The sequence below is a fragment of the Doryrhamphus excisus genome, chromosome 5 (genome assembly GCF_030265055.1).
Source record: "Doryrhamphus excisus isolate RoL2022-K1 chromosome 5, RoL_Dexc_1.0, whole genome shotgun sequence".
Taxonomy (NCBI): domain Eukaryota; kingdom Metazoa; phylum Chordata; class Actinopteri; order Syngnathiformes; family Syngnathidae; genus Doryrhamphus; species Doryrhamphus excisus.
This window is the reverse complement of record NC_080470.1, coordinates 23,126,426-23,145,247: the sequence shown is the minus strand read 5'-3', so window position 1 is coordinate 23,145,247 and position 18,822 is coordinate 23,126,426. Positions and strand designations below refer to the sequence as shown.

General features: G+C 42.6%; 2 protein-coding genes across 8 annotated transcripts; one reads left to right on the top strand and one right to left on the bottom strand.

Annotated features, from left to right (window-relative positions):
* Nucleotides 1–567: 567 nt before the first annotated feature.
* Nucleotides 568–8,506, bottom strand: zgc:103559 (Allantoinase, mitochondrial). 3 transcript variants are annotated; one of them, XM_058072817.1, is made up of 12 exons: nucleotides 8,458–8,506; nucleotides 6,067–6,212; nucleotides 5,848–5,999; nucleotides 4,576–4,690; nucleotides 4,360–4,506; nucleotides 4,240–4,285; nucleotides 3,148–3,241; nucleotides 2,866–3,052; nucleotides 2,665–2,803; nucleotides 2,362–2,534; nucleotides 1,280–1,312; nucleotides 568–1,206 (listed from the first exon to the last, which is right to left on the bottom strand). In XM_058072817.1, the coding sequence occupies exons 1-12, from the start codon at nucleotides 8,489–8,491 to the stop codon at nucleotides 1,045–1,047; spliced, it is 1,428 nt and encodes a 475-aa protein (XP_057928800.1). In that variant the 5' UTR covers nucleotides 8,492–8,506; the 3' UTR covers nucleotides 568–1,044. The 3 variants fall into 3 exon arrangements, with proteins under 3 accessions (XP_057928800.1, XP_057928802.1, XP_057928801.1); XM_058072819.1 differs by lacking the exon at nucleotides 8,458–8,506 and adding an exon at nucleotides 6,923–7,310 and having other exon boundaries at nucleotides 569–1,206; XM_058072818.1 differs by lacking the exon at nucleotides 8,458–8,506 and adding an exon at nucleotides 6,923–7,309 and having other exon boundaries at nucleotides 571–1,206; nucleotides 6,067–6,298.
* On the top strand, nucleotides 669–17,934 carry ttc39c (tetratricopeptide repeat domain 39C). 5 transcript variants are annotated; one of them, XM_058072816.1, is made up of 17 exons: nucleotides 669–1,194; nucleotides 2,395–2,528; nucleotides 8,620–8,640; nucleotides 8,716–8,926; nucleotides 9,274–9,322; nucleotides 11,229–11,357; nucleotides 11,451–11,565; nucleotides 12,480–12,843; nucleotides 12,913–13,081; nucleotides 14,642–14,735; nucleotides 14,820–14,927; nucleotides 14,995–15,104; nucleotides 15,179–15,302; nucleotides 16,694–16,791; nucleotides 16,862–16,966; nucleotides 17,064–17,102; nucleotides 17,181–17,934. In XM_058072816.1, the coding sequence occupies exons 4-17, from the start codon at nucleotides 8,769–8,771 to the stop codon at nucleotides 17,268–17,270; spliced, it is 1,752 nt and encodes a 583-aa protein (XP_057928799.1). In that variant the 5' UTR covers nucleotides 669–1,194; nucleotides 2,395–2,528; nucleotides 8,620–8,640; nucleotides 8,716–8,768; the 3' UTR covers nucleotides 17,271–17,934. The 5 variants fall into 5 exon arrangements, with proteins under 5 accessions (XP_057928799.1, XP_057928797.1, XP_057928796.1 ...); XM_058072814.1 differs by having other exon boundaries at nucleotides 8,614–8,640; XM_058072813.1 differs by lacking the exons at nucleotides 669–1,194; nucleotides 2,395–2,528 and adding an exon at nucleotides 8,066–8,474 and having other exon boundaries at nucleotides 8,614–8,640.
* The last annotated feature ends 888 nt before the right edge of the window (nucleotides 17,935–18,822 follow it).

Genomic DNA, 18,822 nt, shown 5'->3' with positions numbered 1-18,822 from the left:
GAGGCAGGCGGGTGTCATTTTATGGGCCTGCAACTCATTCTAAGAATATAATTTAACAAGAACAAAGTCAAAATATGGACTTAAAATTAAACAAAATGTCATGTTGGAAGAACAGTGTAATAATAAAAAGTATCATGTCATTTTAGTAGCATTTTCTTAAAGTTGTAATATTGTGAAAAACAATGAGAAAAGATTTAGGTTTTTGAAAATGAGGTTGGGGAAAAGTTATGTAATGTATGAGAATAAAGTATTAATTATGAGAAGAACATTAAAAGAAAATTAAACAGAAATGGGGGAAAAAACAGCTTATTTTACCAGAATAAACTTAAAATATTCTAAGAAAATATTTTAGTAGCATAGAGTTGAGATATTAAAGAAAAAATATATTAGAAAAATCAAGTCATGATATTATAAGAAACAAAATAAAGTTGTAAGTTTTGGAAAAATGTTAAAATGTTACAAGAATAATGTCAAAATATTAAAGGAATAACAATCATTACAAGAGAAAAATGACATGTAGAAAGTTGGAAAATGAAAAACCAACAACAGCAGAAATGGGAATAAATTTGTATTTATTAAAATTTTATGAGAAAATAATAAAAATATTCAGAGAAAAAAAGTTGCATTTTAATGGGAGTTAAGTCACAATTTCATGAGAATAAACTCGTAATATTAGATGTCATTTTAGTCCCATAGAGTTTAACTATTAAATGTTTTTTGTTTCATAGTCATAGTATTATGAGAAACAAAATTTAGGTTGAGGAAAAAGTCACACTATTCCAAAAAACAACATTTATGAGGATTATTTAAGAAAAAAGTTGAAATATTTTGAAAATAAAATAAAAAAAACTGTAAAAAACAGACAAAAGCAAAAACCCAAGTCATACTAATGATATGAAGCTGAGATGCATTTCTTTTTCCTACAAATATATATATGTATAACTTCTTAGCATGCATGTGTTGCATTACACAATATCAACACTGCAGCCCTGACTCTGTGTCCACTTGAACCAGCTGAAAATAGTCATGATGGAGGAAAAGTCATCACATCTGTGTCTTCTCTTCCTCCGGGGTGGTCCTTGGAGGGATGAGGAGGGGCTTCCCCAGAGTCTCAGAGCTGAAGGAGCCATCACGGTACACCAGCCGTCCCCCCACGATGGTGGCAGTCACCACTCCTCGCAGTGTAACACCCAGGTATGGAGTTAACTTACACACACACACACACACACACACAGTCAATCAGTGCCCGAAAAGATCATTTAGACTCCTTGTCCCCTACCTTGTTCTTATGATGGATGCCTTCCGCTTTAATCTGAAAAAGAAGAGTAACAAAATGTCAAAAGCTTCATCACCCCCCCAGTGTCTGAATGATGTTTTCTGTGGCATACGATAGATATTGTAGATCAGTGGGTTTCAAGTGGTGGCTCGCAGGTTCATTCCGGCAAGTCAAACATTACATAAAGATATGTAATATACAACTGATATACCAATAAGCTTTGAAGTCAATTTGAGCAATATTTACAAGTAAAATATCAGATTTTCTGGTATTTATGATATTCAATTTAACTGAAACCAGGGCAATACAAGCATAGTCAAAAGACAAATTGCACGTTGAGTGCTATAAATGTGTACGTGTTTGTTGAATAAATCAATATAAAAACAAAAATTACTTAAAATTGTAAAAAAAACAATATGATGAAATGACTTAAATGTGTAAAAATAATTTTAGAAACTATATGAAAATGACTACATTTTTTAAATAAAATAAAAAATAATAACCTTTTTGAAAATGTGAAAAAAATCTAAGGATGCTGAGGGCAATTTTGATATCTGTTTTTTTTTAATTAAAAATGTATTTAAAAAATGTAATGAATTTTTCCATTTTTAAAATTTTGTAAAATGGCAGAAAAAAAATCACATATTAAAAAAAATATTTTTCTCTTTGCACTTTTTCTTTTTGCTCCATTTTTTCCCCATTTTTTTTTGCTGTTTTTGTGTTTTATTTATTCCTACAATGTGCCGCAGGCACCCGGGTTTTAAACCTTATATGTGCCTCCCACAATTACTAAATACATTTGAAATAGAGTTTTACACATTAAGGAGCAATTCCTGGCAGACAATATACAGTATTGTACTTAAAAGAGATGCAGTTACACAACATCACATTTGTTAAGGCATCTTCCTGCTGGAAAATTGGGAATTGACTTGTGAGACAGCGCATTTTGCTGGATTCATAGCTGCAGCACCCCCTGCAGATAGCGCCATCACACCTCCTTTTTTATTTTAATGAAATATTTAATATCATTTTTAAGGGGATTTTGGGTACTGCCAATACATTCTGGGTTACCTTTTGATACAAACCTCAAATTCTCTCTCCGGGTCCCAAATGACCAGGTCTGCATCATAGCCAGGTTCCAGGCTGCCCTTCTGCTGGCCGAGACCACACAACTGGGCCGTGTTTCGGCAGAGCAGGCGGACCACATCGGCCAGCTGGAAGCCTCTCAGACCAGCTGAGGTCCAGAACAGCGGTAAGCCTGAAAAATAACATATGCTTCTTTACAAAAAAAAACCCCAAAAAACTCCACATTTTCCTCAGTTTGCATCCCGTCGGTGTGTCCCAATACTTCTGTCCACATTCTATAGCTCATTAGTGTTGCTTGTTACCAAACTGCAGAGATGAAATTCCTCCCCAGGCCTGACTGAAGTCCCCACAGTCCAGCTTCTTGAGGTCAGGTGTGCAGGGGGAGTGGTCCGACACCACCATGTCGATCTGTCCAGCTTTCAGCGCCCCCCATAACAGCTCCTTATGGTAGGAGAGGGGAGGGGGTCAAACCGGTCGGCGGGTGCTAATTACACGGTGGTTACCTGGTTTTTGGCTTCTCTGATGGGGGGGCAGCACTTGAACTGCGTGGCCCCGGCGGGTATGTTCTCCGCACTCAGGCTGAGGTAGTGGTGGGTGGTCTCCACCGTAAGGGGAGCGCCGGCCTGCCTCGCCTCCTGGATGAGGGTCAGCGGTTGAGCGGAGGACAAGTGGACCACATGGCAACGCACCCTGAAGCACGCACACACACACACACACACACACACAGACTGATGGACACACACTTGATGATTGTTATTGTCACGGCGATGAGGTACTGCACTCACTGGTACTGCAGGCAGAGCTGTGCCACGGTGCGGATGGCTTCCACCTCCATCACGTCTGGTCTGGATTGCAGGAAGGTGGTGTACTGGTTGGGGTCTGAATCAACACGAGGGACACTTTTTACTGTGCTGTGTTCCATAGCCTCTTGATTGACAGCACATTTCTTTTTTCTGTAAAACACCTAAAGTGAAACACGCTTGAGGTTGCACAATTTAGAACCCACCCAATATCCTGGGGGGGTTGCATCTTCTTTGGCTTTTTACGTGTTTTTGGATCGTCTCCAAGGGTTACGTCACATGAGACCTCAATTCTGTGAGCATCCAAGTGTCTTTCGGATCGCCGCTATCGATGACTTCACAGGACACCTCGGTTCAGCGAGCATCCCGGCAGAGTTTTGCTTTTTCTTTGGCTTTTTGTGTCTTTTGGATCGCCACTATCGAAGACTTCACAGGAGACTTCAATTGTGGTTTTTCTTGTGTTTTTTTTTATAGTCATTATGAATGACATTAGGGCGGCACGGCGGTCTGGTGGTTAGTGCGCAGACCTCACAGCTAGGAGACCAGGGTTCGGTCCCCGCCCTCGGCCATCTCTGTGTGGATGGTTTGCATGTTCTCCCCGTGCATGCGTGGGTTTTCTCCGGGTACTCCGGTTTCCTCCCACATTCCAAAAACATGCTAGGTTAATTGGCCACTCCAAATTGTCCATAGGTATGAATGTGAGTGTGAATGGTTGTTTGTCTATATGTGCCCTGTGATTGGCTGGCGACCAGTCCAGGGTGTACCCCGCCTCTCGCCCGAAGACAGCTGGGATAGGCTCCAGCACCCCCCGCGACCCTCGTGAGGAAAAAGCGGTAGAAAATGAATGAATGAATGAATGACATTACACATGATGCCAGTTCAGTGAGCATCAAACCATAGTTTTGCTTTTATTGTCTTTTGGACCATCATTGGATTGTTTTTAGGACGTGTAACCGTGGCCACTGTATGCTTTCATTTTTTTGGATGCAACCCCCCCCCCCCCACCGTGGAAAACATTTGGACCCTGCTGCCAGAAGCTAAGAGCGTACCAGCAGCAAGTAAATAAGTGAAAGTTACCGCCATCGCCCCCGCTTGTTTGTTGGACCTCCCTCTCAGCATGAAACTGAAGGAGATAAAGAATAAGGCATTTATTTTATGACGACAAAAGAATACTGTCCTGGTGGGCGCCTCCCTTACCAACAGCACACTTCCTGTGCCTTGCAGCTGCTTCATGGCAGCGTGCAGGTCGCAGTCGCTCACATGGGGGAACTCGTCCACCCCGCTGTGGATGAGGAAGCACTTGAAGCCGGCCACACCCGCCTGGATCATGGGCTGGAGCTCCAGCTGCAAGTGGAACGTTTGTTTCATTTTATACATGGTTGAGGATGTTAAAGAGATTTCGCTCCACTCCACCTGATTGCCAGGAATCACGCCCCCCCAGAAGGCCGTGTCCACGAAACACTTGCCCGTCGCCTCCCGCAACTTCTGCTGAAAATTAGCAAGCGTGGTGGTGGGAGGGATGCTGTTTCTGTGACAAAGAGAAAGAATTCACTCGAAAATCCATGTCCTTACCTACTCATCCACACCCCCCCCCCCCCCCCCCCCCACCCCCAGGTTAACAACCATGCAAGCTATTCTCCTGCATGCCTATGCCTGTTTTTGGGTACCTTTACCTTTATACCCCACCTTAAAAACTGCTTAGCTTGCTTCAGTTGCTTTCAACCTTTTGACATCATGGGCGGGGGTGCTGGAGCCTATCCCAGCTGTCTTCGGGCGAGAGGCGGGGTACACCCTGGACTGGTGGCCAGCCAATCACAGGGCACATATAGACAAACAACCAGTCACACTCACATTCATACCTATGGACAATTTGGAGTCGCCAATTAACCTAGCATGTTTTTGGAATGTTGGAGGAAACCGGAGTACCCGGAGAAAAACCCACGCATGCACGGGGAGAACATGCAAACTCCACACAGAGATGGCCGAGGGTGGAATTGAACCCTGGTCTCCTAGCTGTGAGGTCTGTGATTAATGCAACTATAAAACCATAATTAATGAGTTACAAGAAAGTCTTTGTCCACCAAAGAAACCTGAATATGACATTCTTGAAGGTTTGTGCATGAATTTTCTGAGCCAAAATGGCCGTTTTGGCGGCAGTTGGGCATGTGATGGCAATGTTGGCTTACCTAATACAAAGGTGTGGTCTCGAGTCTGTTGATGACTCGACAATATCATCAAAGACTTGCAACTCGACTTTGACGACAATGACTTGAATTTCTGTATTTTATTTAGTAAACACTTAACAGTGCTGATGACTTGTAAGGACTCAAATTTCAAACCTATGAGTTCGGACTTGGCTCAACCTGTCTTGACTTGACTTGGACTTGCACGTCATTAATTGAGACTTAGGATTAAGGACTTAAAACATTATGGTTTTCTCCCACCACTTCATTGGCGACAAGCTTTTTTCACCAATACGCAGGTGATATGTCGCCTGTTTACGTCTGCTTTGAAAGCAACTGCTCTTTCTGCAGCAAACATGCTTCCAAATGACCACAGTTGCTACGTCACGGATGCCTGAGAGTTAAATATGATTTGTTTCGCTGCCCTTTAGCCTCGTCCTGAGTGTTTGGATGCAGGGTATTAATTGATTTCAGGATTTATTGATTCGAACTTCGAACTTACAGCGGCATGTCCACAATGGTAGTAACACCTCCCGCCGCCGCCGCCCTAGTGGCGGTCCAGAAACCCTCCCACGAAGTACGGCCGGGTTCGTTAACATGAACGTGGCAGTCCACGATCCCCGGCATCACCACGCTGTCACCCACATCCAAGACCTGCAAAAGCAACACTTCTTTAGGCCCACACGTGTGCGCACATTGATGAGTCTGAGAGTCACATTACCGCAGAGGCAGCGTCCTCGGTAAACTCCTGGTCTGAGAGCACCTGGTGGATTTTACCATTCTTAATCACGACCACCCCAGGGTGGACTTCTCCCGATAGAACCCTGGTGCTCCTCACAGCCGTCACTGTTGATCCCAGCTCCATGTCTGCATTCACGTCCAGTGAGTGTGTCAAAGTGCGCCTCTGAAAGTGGATCAGACACTGTGGTGCCACCGCCCTCCGCTAAATGCCCCTAAAGATAAGCACTGTTGACTTTTTGTGTAACACTTTCATACTTCTACAACAACAAGAGTGTCCAAAATGTTCTAAAATCAAAGGATACGGGGGCCACTTTGATATTTTTACATTTTATAAAGCAACCCATGCAGATATGCAAACAAGTTCTATTATTTCAAGATTCCGTTATCGATGACAAAGTGTATTATTACTTTTTCTCAACTGCTCCTTTTCCCATCGTTGCTGTTGTTGTTCAATTTTAGAAATAGTTCAACTCTCATAACATAATGTCATAACGCCGTGACTGTCACATTATATTCCACATTATAATCTGTTTTGGGACTTATATTATTGCAAAAATAGTTGCAATAAGATGTCATATGGGAAAGATGGAGGGTTTATTTTTTTCAGAGAGAAAAAATACTTATGGCACAATTACAAACTGTTATTCAGATCAAAATAATTATTTGAATCAAAGTCCCTTTATGTTAAAATATTTATTTGATTATCATTCAGGTCATTCATTTGATCAGAAACAACTATTTTACGTATTCACAAGATGTCCTTCATTCTTGGGTGTGGCAAAATAAACAGACAGTATTAGAATATCTGTTTTAAGCATGCATGCAGCAAAGTTTACCTTGATTCAATGCTTGTCTGCAGATGTCACCTTATCATTCTGTGAAAATGTTATACCAACTTTAATGCAGTAAGAAAACACGCTCGCCTCCGCCCAAATGATCCACAAAAACTTGTTCTAGTTGATGTATCTGTCGGATGCTTTTTTAAAACCTAAAGTCATCGCTGACGTGCATTGAAATTCAATATTTAAATCGCGTCAAAAAATAGTGTAATGCACTGTACATAAGTAAACGCATTACTTCCGTGTTGGTTTCTGACCACGTGACAAGTGTTCAATAAAGTTATTGTAAAGTAGGAAGGAGACATACCTATTACTCGCGTCAATAATAATAGTGTAATGCACTGTACATACGTAAACGCATTACTTCCGGGTTGGTTAGGTGACACGTGTTCAATAAAGTTATTGTAAAGTAGGAGGGAGACGTACCTAACTACGTAGACGCCGCATCGAGCGCTGAGCCGTACGTCAACGTCGCCGCCATATTGGATGTCTCAAGGCTGCGCTGTAAATGAAGATAAGTAAATGTTACTTTCATAAAGACCCTTTCTGCAAAGATATTTAAATTGATGCCTCACGTTTATACACTCATATACGCACTAATATACTTGGGAAACAGTTAGCAACAAAAACTGTATTTGATCTCCTAAGATGACTAAGATAAGATAAATATACAAAGTATATCAAGTATGCCTAAAAATAAATTAAATCTTTACAAAAAAAAATAAACTGTATGCTTATATAAAACATGTAATACTATTCAGAGATGTGTGGAGTAGCCAACAAAACAACTGTACTCATGTTTTAAGAATATTATTACTGTAGAACAATTTTACTCAAGAAAAATTAAAAGATTAAAATACCTACTTTTTGGTGCCTATAACTGTTTCCCATGTATATTAGTACGTGCCTGGTTGTATGAACGAAAGGCAGTAACTTACGTTTCTTTGCAGAAAGGCGCTTTATGAAAGCAAGTGCTCATTTTCAGAGCAGCCTTGACACATCCAATATGGCGGCGACGTTGACGTATCCCAGCAGTGGTCAAACTCCCGCGATGTTTATGGCCGGAGCTGCTCGTGTAACGAATGAATGCTAGCTGAATGTTACCTAGATATATTGTTCACATATTGAACCATTTTATATCAAACTGTGGTATAGTTGATATAATTCAAAGGGAAACTAGAATGCAGTGATCCCCTTCGTGGTTGAATTTGCCCCTATCGGCCACCGTAGTATTAATATCGACAGTGGCCAGAATTTGCAGAATCGCCCAGCCCAAGTTTTCAGGTTCAGCCCCGTTGGTGTGCGTCATGACGTAATGCTCCATGTGTCACATGCTATTGGCTGAGCAGTCTGGTGGAGTGAATTGTGCTTGTTATTATGATTATGTAATGCGCCGGATGCTGCACGACGGACAGAATAAGGCAGGGAAGCAAATGGATGGATGGATGGATGAATGTGTGGATATAAGAATGCAAGGATAAATGCATGACTGAATGAATACGTTCGAGTCCAAGTGAGGAGTGCACACATACCTTTCGTCAGCACACAGGTGAATGCAGCGTGCATTGGTGACTTTAAATGCGTGCATTGCAGCGTGATCTTGTCGTTTGGACATCACTGGCCTCTCCCTCTCTCACTTTCACTCTCTCTCACTCTCTCTCTCTTTTTCTCTCTCTCACATACACAAGACACAGGCGTGGAGTGTGCGCTAAACGGTACGACTGGGCGCCTTTCTCCTTTGGAGTTCCATCAAGGTAGCGTTAAACCAATGCGGCTTTGTTGCGGAGCAGCAGGAGCCGTATCAGCATCATCATCTTCATCCTTATCACCGCCCTGACAAGCAATGGCGGGCCCGGAGCAGCAGCAGCAGCAGCAGCAGGTGGAGGAGGAGAAGGAAGAGAAGGCCGAGCAATTAGATGATGCGGAGATGGCGCTGCAAGGCATCAACATGCTGCTGAACAACGGCTTCAAGGAGAGCGACGAGCTCTTTAGGAGATACAGGTATGGGACTCGAACCTCACACCTTCTCTGTGTGTGTGTGTGTGTGTGTGTGTGTGTGTTAACACGTCATGCACGACACGAGATGAGACGAGTTATTGTTATTATGTACAATATCTGAGCAATGCTGTAAGGATAATTCACAGTCATGACGTCACATCCGGACTTTACGGCAGGCGACAAGGAAGGGGGAGGAGCCAAGCTATTGACATTGTTTTGTAGTCAAGACACATCAACAAGTTTTCAAAAGAAAGTAAATTCATAGCCATTGTAAAAATAATAATACAAAACATATGTTTTATTGTATATTGCATTACACTTTCACTTTCTTTACACCTTCTTTGTGTTAGGACCCAGAGCCCGCTGATGAGCTTTGGGGCCAGTTTCGTCAGTTTCCTGGTGAGTGTGCCCCCCCCCCCCTCCCCAAGAACATTACATCAGATATGGTGTACAGTAGAAGTCCATTCCTGTGCCTCAAGGTTCATTATGAAATAAATATTGCATACCATTATGTACCTTTTCTTGGGGCCTTAAAGGTACTTTATGTTGCTCCCAACAGTAAAAGTCAGATGACCAAATAATGGATCCGCCCATAAAAAGGCCTAAAAATGCGTATATTCTAAACTTTTGTATTATCAGTCGCAACGTGTATAATTTTTCTCCTTTTTTTTTACAAATATGTTTTATGAACTTTCTTCTTCTACATTGTTTTTTTTCTCATACTACATAATACATAATAACACTTTATTTTTTTTATATAATATAATATATGGTATAACCCACCTTTTGTAACCTTTTCCCAAGCTAATTTTCAGAAAATTTATATTTTTGCAATTTCTTTTCTCTTAATATTATGACTTTACTCCATGGTTGTCCACAGGGCCCCCCGGTGGGTTTTATATTGGTCTGCGGCACTTTCTAAAAACTTAATTTAACAAGAAAACTAGAAAAACTAAACAAAATGGAAAAAACAGAAGCAATTTTACAAGAATAAAATGAAAATATATAGAGGCATATTATAACATTTTAAAAATGCTATTTCAGTAGCATAGAGTTGAAATAGTAAAGAAAAAATATTTTTTTCAAAATTGTAATATTATGACAAACAATCAAAACAAAATAATTTTTATGAAATGATGTTTGTGAAAAAGTTATAAATTCTGGTAACAAAGCCAAAATGTTATTGGAATAAAGTCATAGTATGAACAAAATGTATTTAAGTGAAAAGTTCAAATACTTTTTGGAAAATATAAAAAAAAAAACAAAAGCAAAACTGAAAAAAGTAGCATTTTCCTTGAAACATATAACTTTTTTGCATATGCTTTACAAAATAACAACGTGCCAAAGTCGTATCCTTTCATTTTTCACAATGTGGCCCTCACTGGAAACAGTTTGGACACTCCTGCGTTATTCTTAATGTTTTTGTCATTATTCTTGGAAAATAACTGCTCTTTTTTTTTGTTTTATTGCCGTTGTTGTCTTTAAGTCTTTATATATTATACAGTATTGTGCAGGGACACAATGTCACATCTTGTCAAAGCATCTTCCTGCTGGAAAATGTTGAGTGAAATAGCTGAAATAGCTGCTTCCCCGCAAGATACTGTAGCGCCCACAAACCACCTTCTATTTAACTTACCATTCAAGAGACAAACACCAAACCAGGAATAGGCGGGGATCAACTGTTTGGTATCAGCAGCACGACTCAGGCAGAGCTACCATTGCCACTTCCCATCCATGACCCTAATGGAGCTATCTCACATTAGTATCCTCATGATGGAGGACGTCTTTCTTTCCCCTGACACACAGATGATGTCATCCTCTGGACACAGATGTCAAATAACCATGAAGGTGGGGGTGGGGGTGCGCTGACTCTAGCAGCCATTGTGATGATTCATGCATTTGCAGATGTAGAGCTTCCTTTGTTTGTTTTGTTTTCTTATTAAATGATATTTTTAGAATGTGCCACAGGCTGCAAATGGTACCCAGACTGCACTTTGGAGACCCCTGCTTTATGACTAGAGGTCAGGGGACACACCTAATTAGTCAGTTTATCAGAGTCTGGACTCTGTAGTCTTCATCTTAGCGAGACATTTTGGACGATAATAGCATGCTTCCAGCTTTGTGGGAACATTTTTGGGAAGACCCTTTTCATATCCCAGGATGTCCAGTCGAGGAGAAGCCTTAGTCTTCAAGCATAAAGCTGTAATTAAGGCAACCGGACTATTGGGTTTTTTTGTGTTAATTGTGGCCCAGTGTGGCTGGTGAAAGGCCGTCCTGCATAACAGCATGTGGCGGTGCTTTGCAGAACGCCATGATGACATTCGAGGAGGAGAAGATGCAGACGGCCTGCGATGACCTGAGGACCACGGAGAAGCTGTGTGAGAGCGACAGTGTTGGAGTGCTGGAGACAATCAGAAACAAGATTAAGAAGAGTGTGAGTCTGTTAACAAAAAAAAAAAAACGGTAGAATGAAAAAGACACTGAAAGGCAAGGAGTGTTTTTGAGTCGGTGTGTTTTGCGTGCACAGATGGACTCCCATAGGTCGGGGGTCGTCGTCGTGGACCGCCTGCAGAGACAGATCATCGTTGCAGACTGTCAGGTCTACCTTGCCGTGCTCTCCTTCGTCAAGCAGGAGCTTTCAGGTGGGTGACTTTTAATTGATTTCTGACAAAGAGGACTGATGCTATTAGGTGCTAAAAAAAAAGTGTAGCGTTTAGCTTTTTTGATGTTGTAAAACCATCAGAGGGAACGCTCACTTCAGCTTGTTTTTTGTTTACTGCGTCATCGTAATAGAGGGTAGTGCCAAAATAATTACTCATCTTGAAGCCCTCATCAGCAGGCGTATTTTTCATTTAATTTGAAGTAAAAATTGAGTTTTTACTAGAAATCAGAGAGAAAAGTAAAACTGACTTAAAAAAAAACAAATACCCAAAACAGAAAAAAACCCTACAAGGCAAGCCACACACAGCCAGAAGAGACAATTACATGTAAAAACCCCCAAGCAAACCCCAAAGCAAATTAATAAATGAACAAATATTAGGTGATAAAAAATGGAGGGGGGTAAAGTTATGGAAATACGCTAAGAAGGATCCCCATATATTCATTCATTTTCTACCACTTATCCTCACGAGGGTCGCGGGGGTGCTGGAGTCTATCCCAGCTGTCTTTGGGCGAGAGGCGTTGTACACCCTGGACTGGTCGCTATAGCACATAGAGACAAACAACCATTCACACTCACATTCATACAATTTGGAGTCGCCAATTAACCTAGCATGTTTTTGGAATGTGGGAGGAAACCGGAGTACCTGGAGAAAACCCACACATGCACGGGGAGAACATGCAAACTCCACACAGAGATGGCCGAGGGTGGAATTGAACCCTGGTCTCCTAGCTGTGAAGTCTGCACGCTAACCACTAGACCACCATGCCGCCTCCCCAAGAACATATTTTGTAAATAGGAAGTGTTTTAGTGGTGATTTATACCTGTGAGCAAGACAAGTATCTTGCCGTCCCTTGTCAAAGTGTGCTGTGTAAATAAAGTTGTGTGTGCCGCCAGCTTACATCAAAGGTGGCTGGATTCTGCGCAAGGCGTGGAAAATGTACAACAAGTGCCACAGCGACATCAGCCAGCTGCAGACCAGCTGCCAGCAGAGGTCGGCTGACCGCGGCGAGTTGCTCTCGGCTGACAACGCCAACCACAACGAGGCGGTGGTGGAGAACGACGTGACTGCGGAGGCCCTGGACCGCCTCAAGGGCTCGGTCAGCTTCGGCTACGGCCTCTTCCACTTGTGCATCTCCATGGTGCCACCGCACCTGCTGAAGATCATCAACCTGCTGGGCTTCCCCGGCGACCGCCTGCAGGGCCTCTCCTCGCTGATGTACGCCAGCGAAAGCAAGGACATGAAGGCGCCGCTCGCCACGTCAGTATTTGTTACACTACTCGCTGGGCGCCATGATGCTCTTGATGTCTCACATGTCACCTTTGACAGGTTGGCCCTCTTGTGGTACCACACGGTAGTGCTGCCTTTCTTTGCGCTGGATGGCTCCGACACGCACACCGGCCTGACGGAAGCCAAGGAGATCCTTCAGAGGAAGTCGGTTGTTTACCCCAACTCCTCCCTCTTTATGTTCTTTAAGGGGCGTGTCCACAGGCTGGAGGTGGGTGCAGCCAACAGAGAGCAGTCATGAGTGGACACATTTGTACAGAATGCTGCTTCATGAGCTAGTTGGCAGATGTTTGCTAGTTCCATGCTAGATGCATGTAATGGATAGGTGTCTATGGAGGCTAGTTAGGTAGTGGGGTAACTAGACGGGCATAATGGATAGGTGGCTATGGAGACTAGCCAGGTAGTGAGGTACTGTAGCTAGATGGGTATAATGCATAGGTGGCTACGGAAGCTAGATCGGTCGTGGTGTCGCTAGACGGGTATGAAGGATAGGTGTCTATGGAGGCTAGCTAGGTTGTGAGGTACTGTAGCTATGTGTACTATGATGGCTAGGTGGCTACAGAGGCAAGATAGATAGTGGGGTAGCTAGACGGGTATAATGGATAAGTGGCTATGGAGGCTAGATAGGTGTGGGTAGCTAGTTGGGTATAACGGATCAGTGGGTGAGGCTAGGTAGGTGTAATGGATAGGTGGCTATGGACACTAGATAGGTAGTGAGGTAGCTTAGCAGGTATAATGGCAGGGGTATCTAGATGTGTATAATAGATCGGCGGGGTTTGCGGCTAGTCGGGTAGTCGGGTAGCTAGGCGGGTATGATGAATAGGTGGCTACGAAGGCAAGATAGTGGAGTAGCCAGACGGGTATAATGGATTGGTGTGTACAGAGGCAAGGTAGGTAGTGGGGTAGCGAGATGGGTATGATGGATAGGTGGCTACAAAAGCTAGATAGGTAGTGGGTTAGCTTGGCGGGTATGATGCATACGTAGGTGGGTATGGATGCTAGTTAGGTAGTGTGGTAGCCAGATGGGCATGATAGATCGGTGGCTACCAAGGCTCGATAGGTCATGGGGTAGCTGTGCGGGTATGATGGATAAGTGGGTATAGAGTTTTGATAGTGAGTGTGGTAGCTAGACAGGTATGATGCATAAGTGGGGATGGAGGCTAGATAGGCAGTGGGGTAGCCAGACGGGCGTGATGGATTGGTGGCTACCAAGGCTCGATGGGTAGTGGGGTAGCTAGACAGGTATGATGCATAGGTGGGTATGGAAGCTAGATAGGTAGCGGGGTAACCAGACGGGCATGATAGATCGGTGGCTATCGAGACTCAAGAGATAGTGGGGTAGGTGTGTGGATATGACGGATAAGTGGGTATAGAGTTTTTATAGTGTGGTAGCTAGACGGGTATGATGCATAGGTGGGTATGGAAGCTAGATAGGTAGCGGGGCAGCCAGACGGGCATGATAGATCGGTGGCTATCGAGACTCAAGAGATAGTGGGGTAGGTGTGTGGATATGACGGATAAGTGGGTATAGAGTTTTTATAGTGTGGTAGCTAGACGGGTATGATGGATAGGTAGATATGGAGGCTAGATACGTAGTTAGTTAGCGAGGTTGCTAGATTGGGCAGTAGTTTGAAGGCTAATATGGACATGTGAGTCTTTAGCAAAATTATGACACGGCTAGGTAGTTTAGGACTTAGGTTGCCAGATACAGTGAGTGCGAGTGATGTGTTCAGGTACCATCTGATCATTATGGTTTCTTCTCTATCCTCAGTGTCACATCAACAGTGCTCTGGCCTGCTTCCACGACGCATTAGAACTGGCTTCTGACCAAAGAGAGATCCAGCACGTGTGTCTGTATGAGATCGGTACGCCTCCCATCAGTCGGCCATGTCGCTGCCTCAGTGCTTTATGATTTTATTAAGTCTGATTTATTTGTCTTTGTGCGGCAGGCTGGTGCAGCATGATTGAAATGAATTTTGAAGACGCCTACCAGTCATTTGAGCGCCTGAAGAACGAGTCGCGCTGGTCGCAGTGCTACTACGCCTACTTGACGGGAGGTCAGCCTGTTAGCATTAGCGGCGCAGCACTGTTGCAGTTGTACTTAATGGTTTGTGTCACTGTCAGTGTGTCAGGGCGCCTCGGGTGACCTGGACGGAGCCAGCGGAGTCTTCAAAGACGTGCAGAAGCTGTTCAAGAGGAAAAACAACCAGATTGAGCAGTTTGCCGTGAAAAGGGTGGGCGTGGCCGAAGGATGAGCATCATGTCTGGGATGACAAGGCAGCTGAGCAGTGTGCTTTTGTGTGTGCAGGCTGAGAGGCTGAGGAAAATGTCTCCCAGCAGAGAGCTTTGCATCCTGGGCGTCATTGAAGTGTTGTATCTATGGAAAGCTCTTCCGAACTGCTCCTCCTCCAAGCTGCAGATCATGAACCAAGGTGATAACCCCGTTACACTCATGAATAAATAATATGTCTTTTTTTTCCACACTGAAGGGCACGTCGCGATTTAATTTATCTAACGTCCACATCAACAAGGCTGTGCATGAATTATGCATAATGCAGTTTACTACCTAGCAGCCACCGCTAGAGGGTGCAATTACATCGGTCTGTATTTAGCGCCTAAAAGGAATTGTTTCACATGAGTTGAGTGTGAAAACACTGAAAACAAATAAAATAATTACACAATGAGAATATAGGCATACTACTTTTGAGGAAAATGTGGTAATTTTCCAAGGATCAAGCCATCATTGGGAGAAGTCAATGTGATTATTCCCAAATCTAAACTTTAGTTTCATAATATTACAGCTTTTTTTGTGAAATTATTGTGATTATGATTATTACTTTTGTCTTTAAATACATGACTTCACAAAAGACACTAGGATTTATCAGTACGGTTTTGTTGTTGTTGTTTTTTTTTACTAAATAAGACATCCGACTTGCAAGTCATGTTGCCAGTTTGTTTGTTAAAAGTTGAAATACTTAGAAAGCAACTGGTGGGCCAGATTCAAATGCTTGATGGGCCGCATGTGGCCACCGGGATGTGGTTTGCCCACCCCTGTCCTAAAGTCTGATTACTTCCATAAAAATACACACTTTCTTTTCTTGAAAAACTACTGTACGCTAAACTTATTAAAATTACATAATTCCTGTATGTATAGTTTTTGGAAATATATATATATTTGTTCACATTTTTGTCTTAGAAAAAATTGTTTTATTCACATAAAAATCTTTTTTCTTAAAAGTAGGTCTGCATTTCTCCTAAAATATTATTTTATTTTCATAAAAATATGCCTTTTAAAAATATTAATTAATGCTCAACTTACAAAAAGACATACATAATACACACATAATTCAAACTTTTGTCTTGCAAAACTTTTCTTCTGAAAAAATTGTTCTTGAAACATTACGACTCTATTCATGTAAGGATCTTAAAAAATCTAGGCCTCTATTTCCCCTAAAATCTGTTTTGATTTAAAAAAATATGCCTTTTTTCATGAAAAAATACTATGCTCGACTTTATAAAAATAAAAATTTTCTGAGAAAATGTTGTTTTATTCACATACATTTTTTTTTTTAAGTAGGACTGCATTTATCCTCAAATATGATTTTATTCTCATAATAACTAGGGTCGCGGGGGTCTGCTGGAGCCTGTCCCAGCTGACTTTGGGCGAGAGGCAGGGTACACCCTGTACTGGTGGCCAGCCAATCACAGGGCACATTAGGACAAACAACCATTCACACTCACATTCTGGCTATATTCAGTTATTCTCCAAATAATATAATGTAATCTGAAATGTCTTTGAATGTTTCTTCTTTTGTGTGTCCAGTGTTGCAGCGACTTGATGACGCGTCTTGCAGGGGCCTCAAACATCTCCTCCTTGGATCCATCCACAAGTGTCATGGGAACATGAGGGACGCCGTGCAGGTACTTCACCAATTACACTTTGTCTGCCATTATGCAAGAAATGGTCACCTGCCGTGCGCGTACCTTGCAGGCTTTCCAGATGGCCGCCAGAGACGAGTACGGGCGACAGATTAATTCCTACGTTCAGCCGTACGCCGTCTACGAGCTGGGCTGCATATTGCTCGCCAAGCCAGAGGTCAGTCTGCCACATCTGGTCTGTTCTTACTGACAGCTGTTGTGTCACTCAGTCACCTTACCAAAGTGTAAATGTGATTTTGTTGTATGCAAACCAGACTGTGGGCAAGGGGAGATCATTCCTACTTCAAGCTAAGGTAACATAAAGAAATCCTTCATGGCTTTTCCTTTTCAGTCCTTCCATTCCACTGATTCTGTTCCTGAAACGTTTCCAGGAGGATTTCACAGGCTATGATTTTGAAAACAGGCTTCACGTGCGCATCCATTCGGCGTTGGCCTCGCTGAAGGAAGTAGTGCCTCAGTGACTCCAAAAGGGGGGGGGCAGGCAGCGTTTTTACACCACGTGGTAGCCACCCTCCACGGAAGCCTCATAAGCTTCCAGACCCGCTGGATATACTTGTTGATCCACAACAGGAACCACCTTGAGTAGGCATTGGGACCCTTCTGTTCCTCCAAAAAAAGTGGGAGATATGATTTATATTTACTTGCTAAACATGTTAAGTATGTTTTAAATCATCACTTTTATGTTTGCGGGTGCACGAAATGCAACCATGTGAGGCGAAAATGTCACTAGACGAACACAAATCACATAAATAAATAATAAAATATATGTTGAAAATGTAAAAATGAGGCAACAATGCATAATTTTGATGTTATTTCAAGGGGGACAAGACCTAAAAAAAAGCGTCTCCACCCTGGCCTGACAGCCTAATACACGACTTTTAAACTAGACCTGTTCGTGAAAGCAACAGTGTGCACTATGCATGGTCCATCAGGGTGACGTTCAAGTCTGAAATGTACACTTCAAGTCCCAAATACAGCACATATGGTGCTGAAAGGTGCTGGTTCATGACAAATAATTACAACAGTGAAACCTCGTTTTTTGTCCATCCTGAGAACCATTTTTCATCTATTTATTCCTCAACTTCAGGGGTTTCCAAAGTGGGGCCATTTGCTGACTGTGGCTGTTTTTTTTTTTTACAAAGAAAATATTGGCCTACATGCACATTCTAAAAAATATAATTTAACAGGATACAAAAAGCTATATTCAAAATCGTAATCAAACAAAAAAAAGTTGTAGTTTTACAAGAATAATGTTGTAATATTATGAGAATAAATGGAATCCTTTGTGGAAAGGACAAAGTAAACAGCCACAGTGATATTACTGAAATAAAACAGTCACACATATTAGTAATAGTAATAGTGGTAATGAAGTATGAACTATGATATTAAACACATATTCTAACATTATAGGGTGTCATTGGCTTTACATGTATTTCATTCATTCATTTTCTACCGCTTTTTCCTCACGAGGGTCGCGGGGGGTGCTGGAGCCTATCCCAGCTGTCTTCGGGCGTAAGGCGGGGTACACCCTGGACTGGTCGCCAGCCAATCACAGGGCACATATAGACAAACAACCATTCACACTCACATTCATACCTATGGACAATTTGGAGTCGCCAATTAACCTAGCATGTTTTTGGAATGTGGGAGGAAACCGGAGTACCCGGAGAAAACCCACGCATGCACGGGGAGAACATGCAAACTCCACACAGAGATGGCCGAGGGCGGGGACCGAACCCTGGTCTCCTAGCTGTGAGGTCTGCGCACTAACCACCAGACCGCCGTGCCGCCTTTACATGTATTTCTTATGAAAAAAAATGACTTGGGTTTTCACACTTTATCACACGTTTTTTGTCGCACGTACAAATGAAAACCGAGGTTTCACTGTCCTGGTTTTATTTGAGCAGTGTTTTGTGTAATGCGTAATGTTTCCCCTCTCCTATTGCAAGTTTACAAGCGTAAAAAGGCGTGCTAATGAACTGGACGAAGCATCTGTTATATAACTACTGTACT

Bases quoted from the DNA above. Each gene is read 5' to 3' on its own strand.
- zgc:103559 (XM_058072817.1), bottom strand. From the start codon at position 8,491: ATGCACGCTGCATTCACCTGTGTGCTGACGAAAG. The intron at 4,507-4,575 runs GTGGAGTGGAGC...TTCCACTTGCAG, and splicing joins GCGTGATTCCTGGCAATCAG to CTGGAGCTCCAGCCCATGAT. The intron at 1,207-1,279 runs GTAGGGGACAAG...TGTGTGTGTAAG, and splicing joins GCATCCATCATAAGAACAAG to TTAACTCCATACCTGGGTGT.
- ttc39c (XM_058072816.1), top strand. From the start codon at position 8,769: ATGGCGGGCCCGGAGCAGCAGCAGCAGCAGCAGCAGGTGGAGGAGGAG. The intron at 16,967-17,063 runs GTCAGTCTGCCA...TATGCAAACCAG, and splicing joins TATTGCTCGCCAAGCCAGAG to ACTGTGGGCAAGGGGAGATC. The intron at 17,103-17,180 runs GTAACATAAAGA...AAACGTTTCCAG, and splicing joins CATTCCTACTTCAAGCTAAG to GAGGATTTCACAGGCTATGA.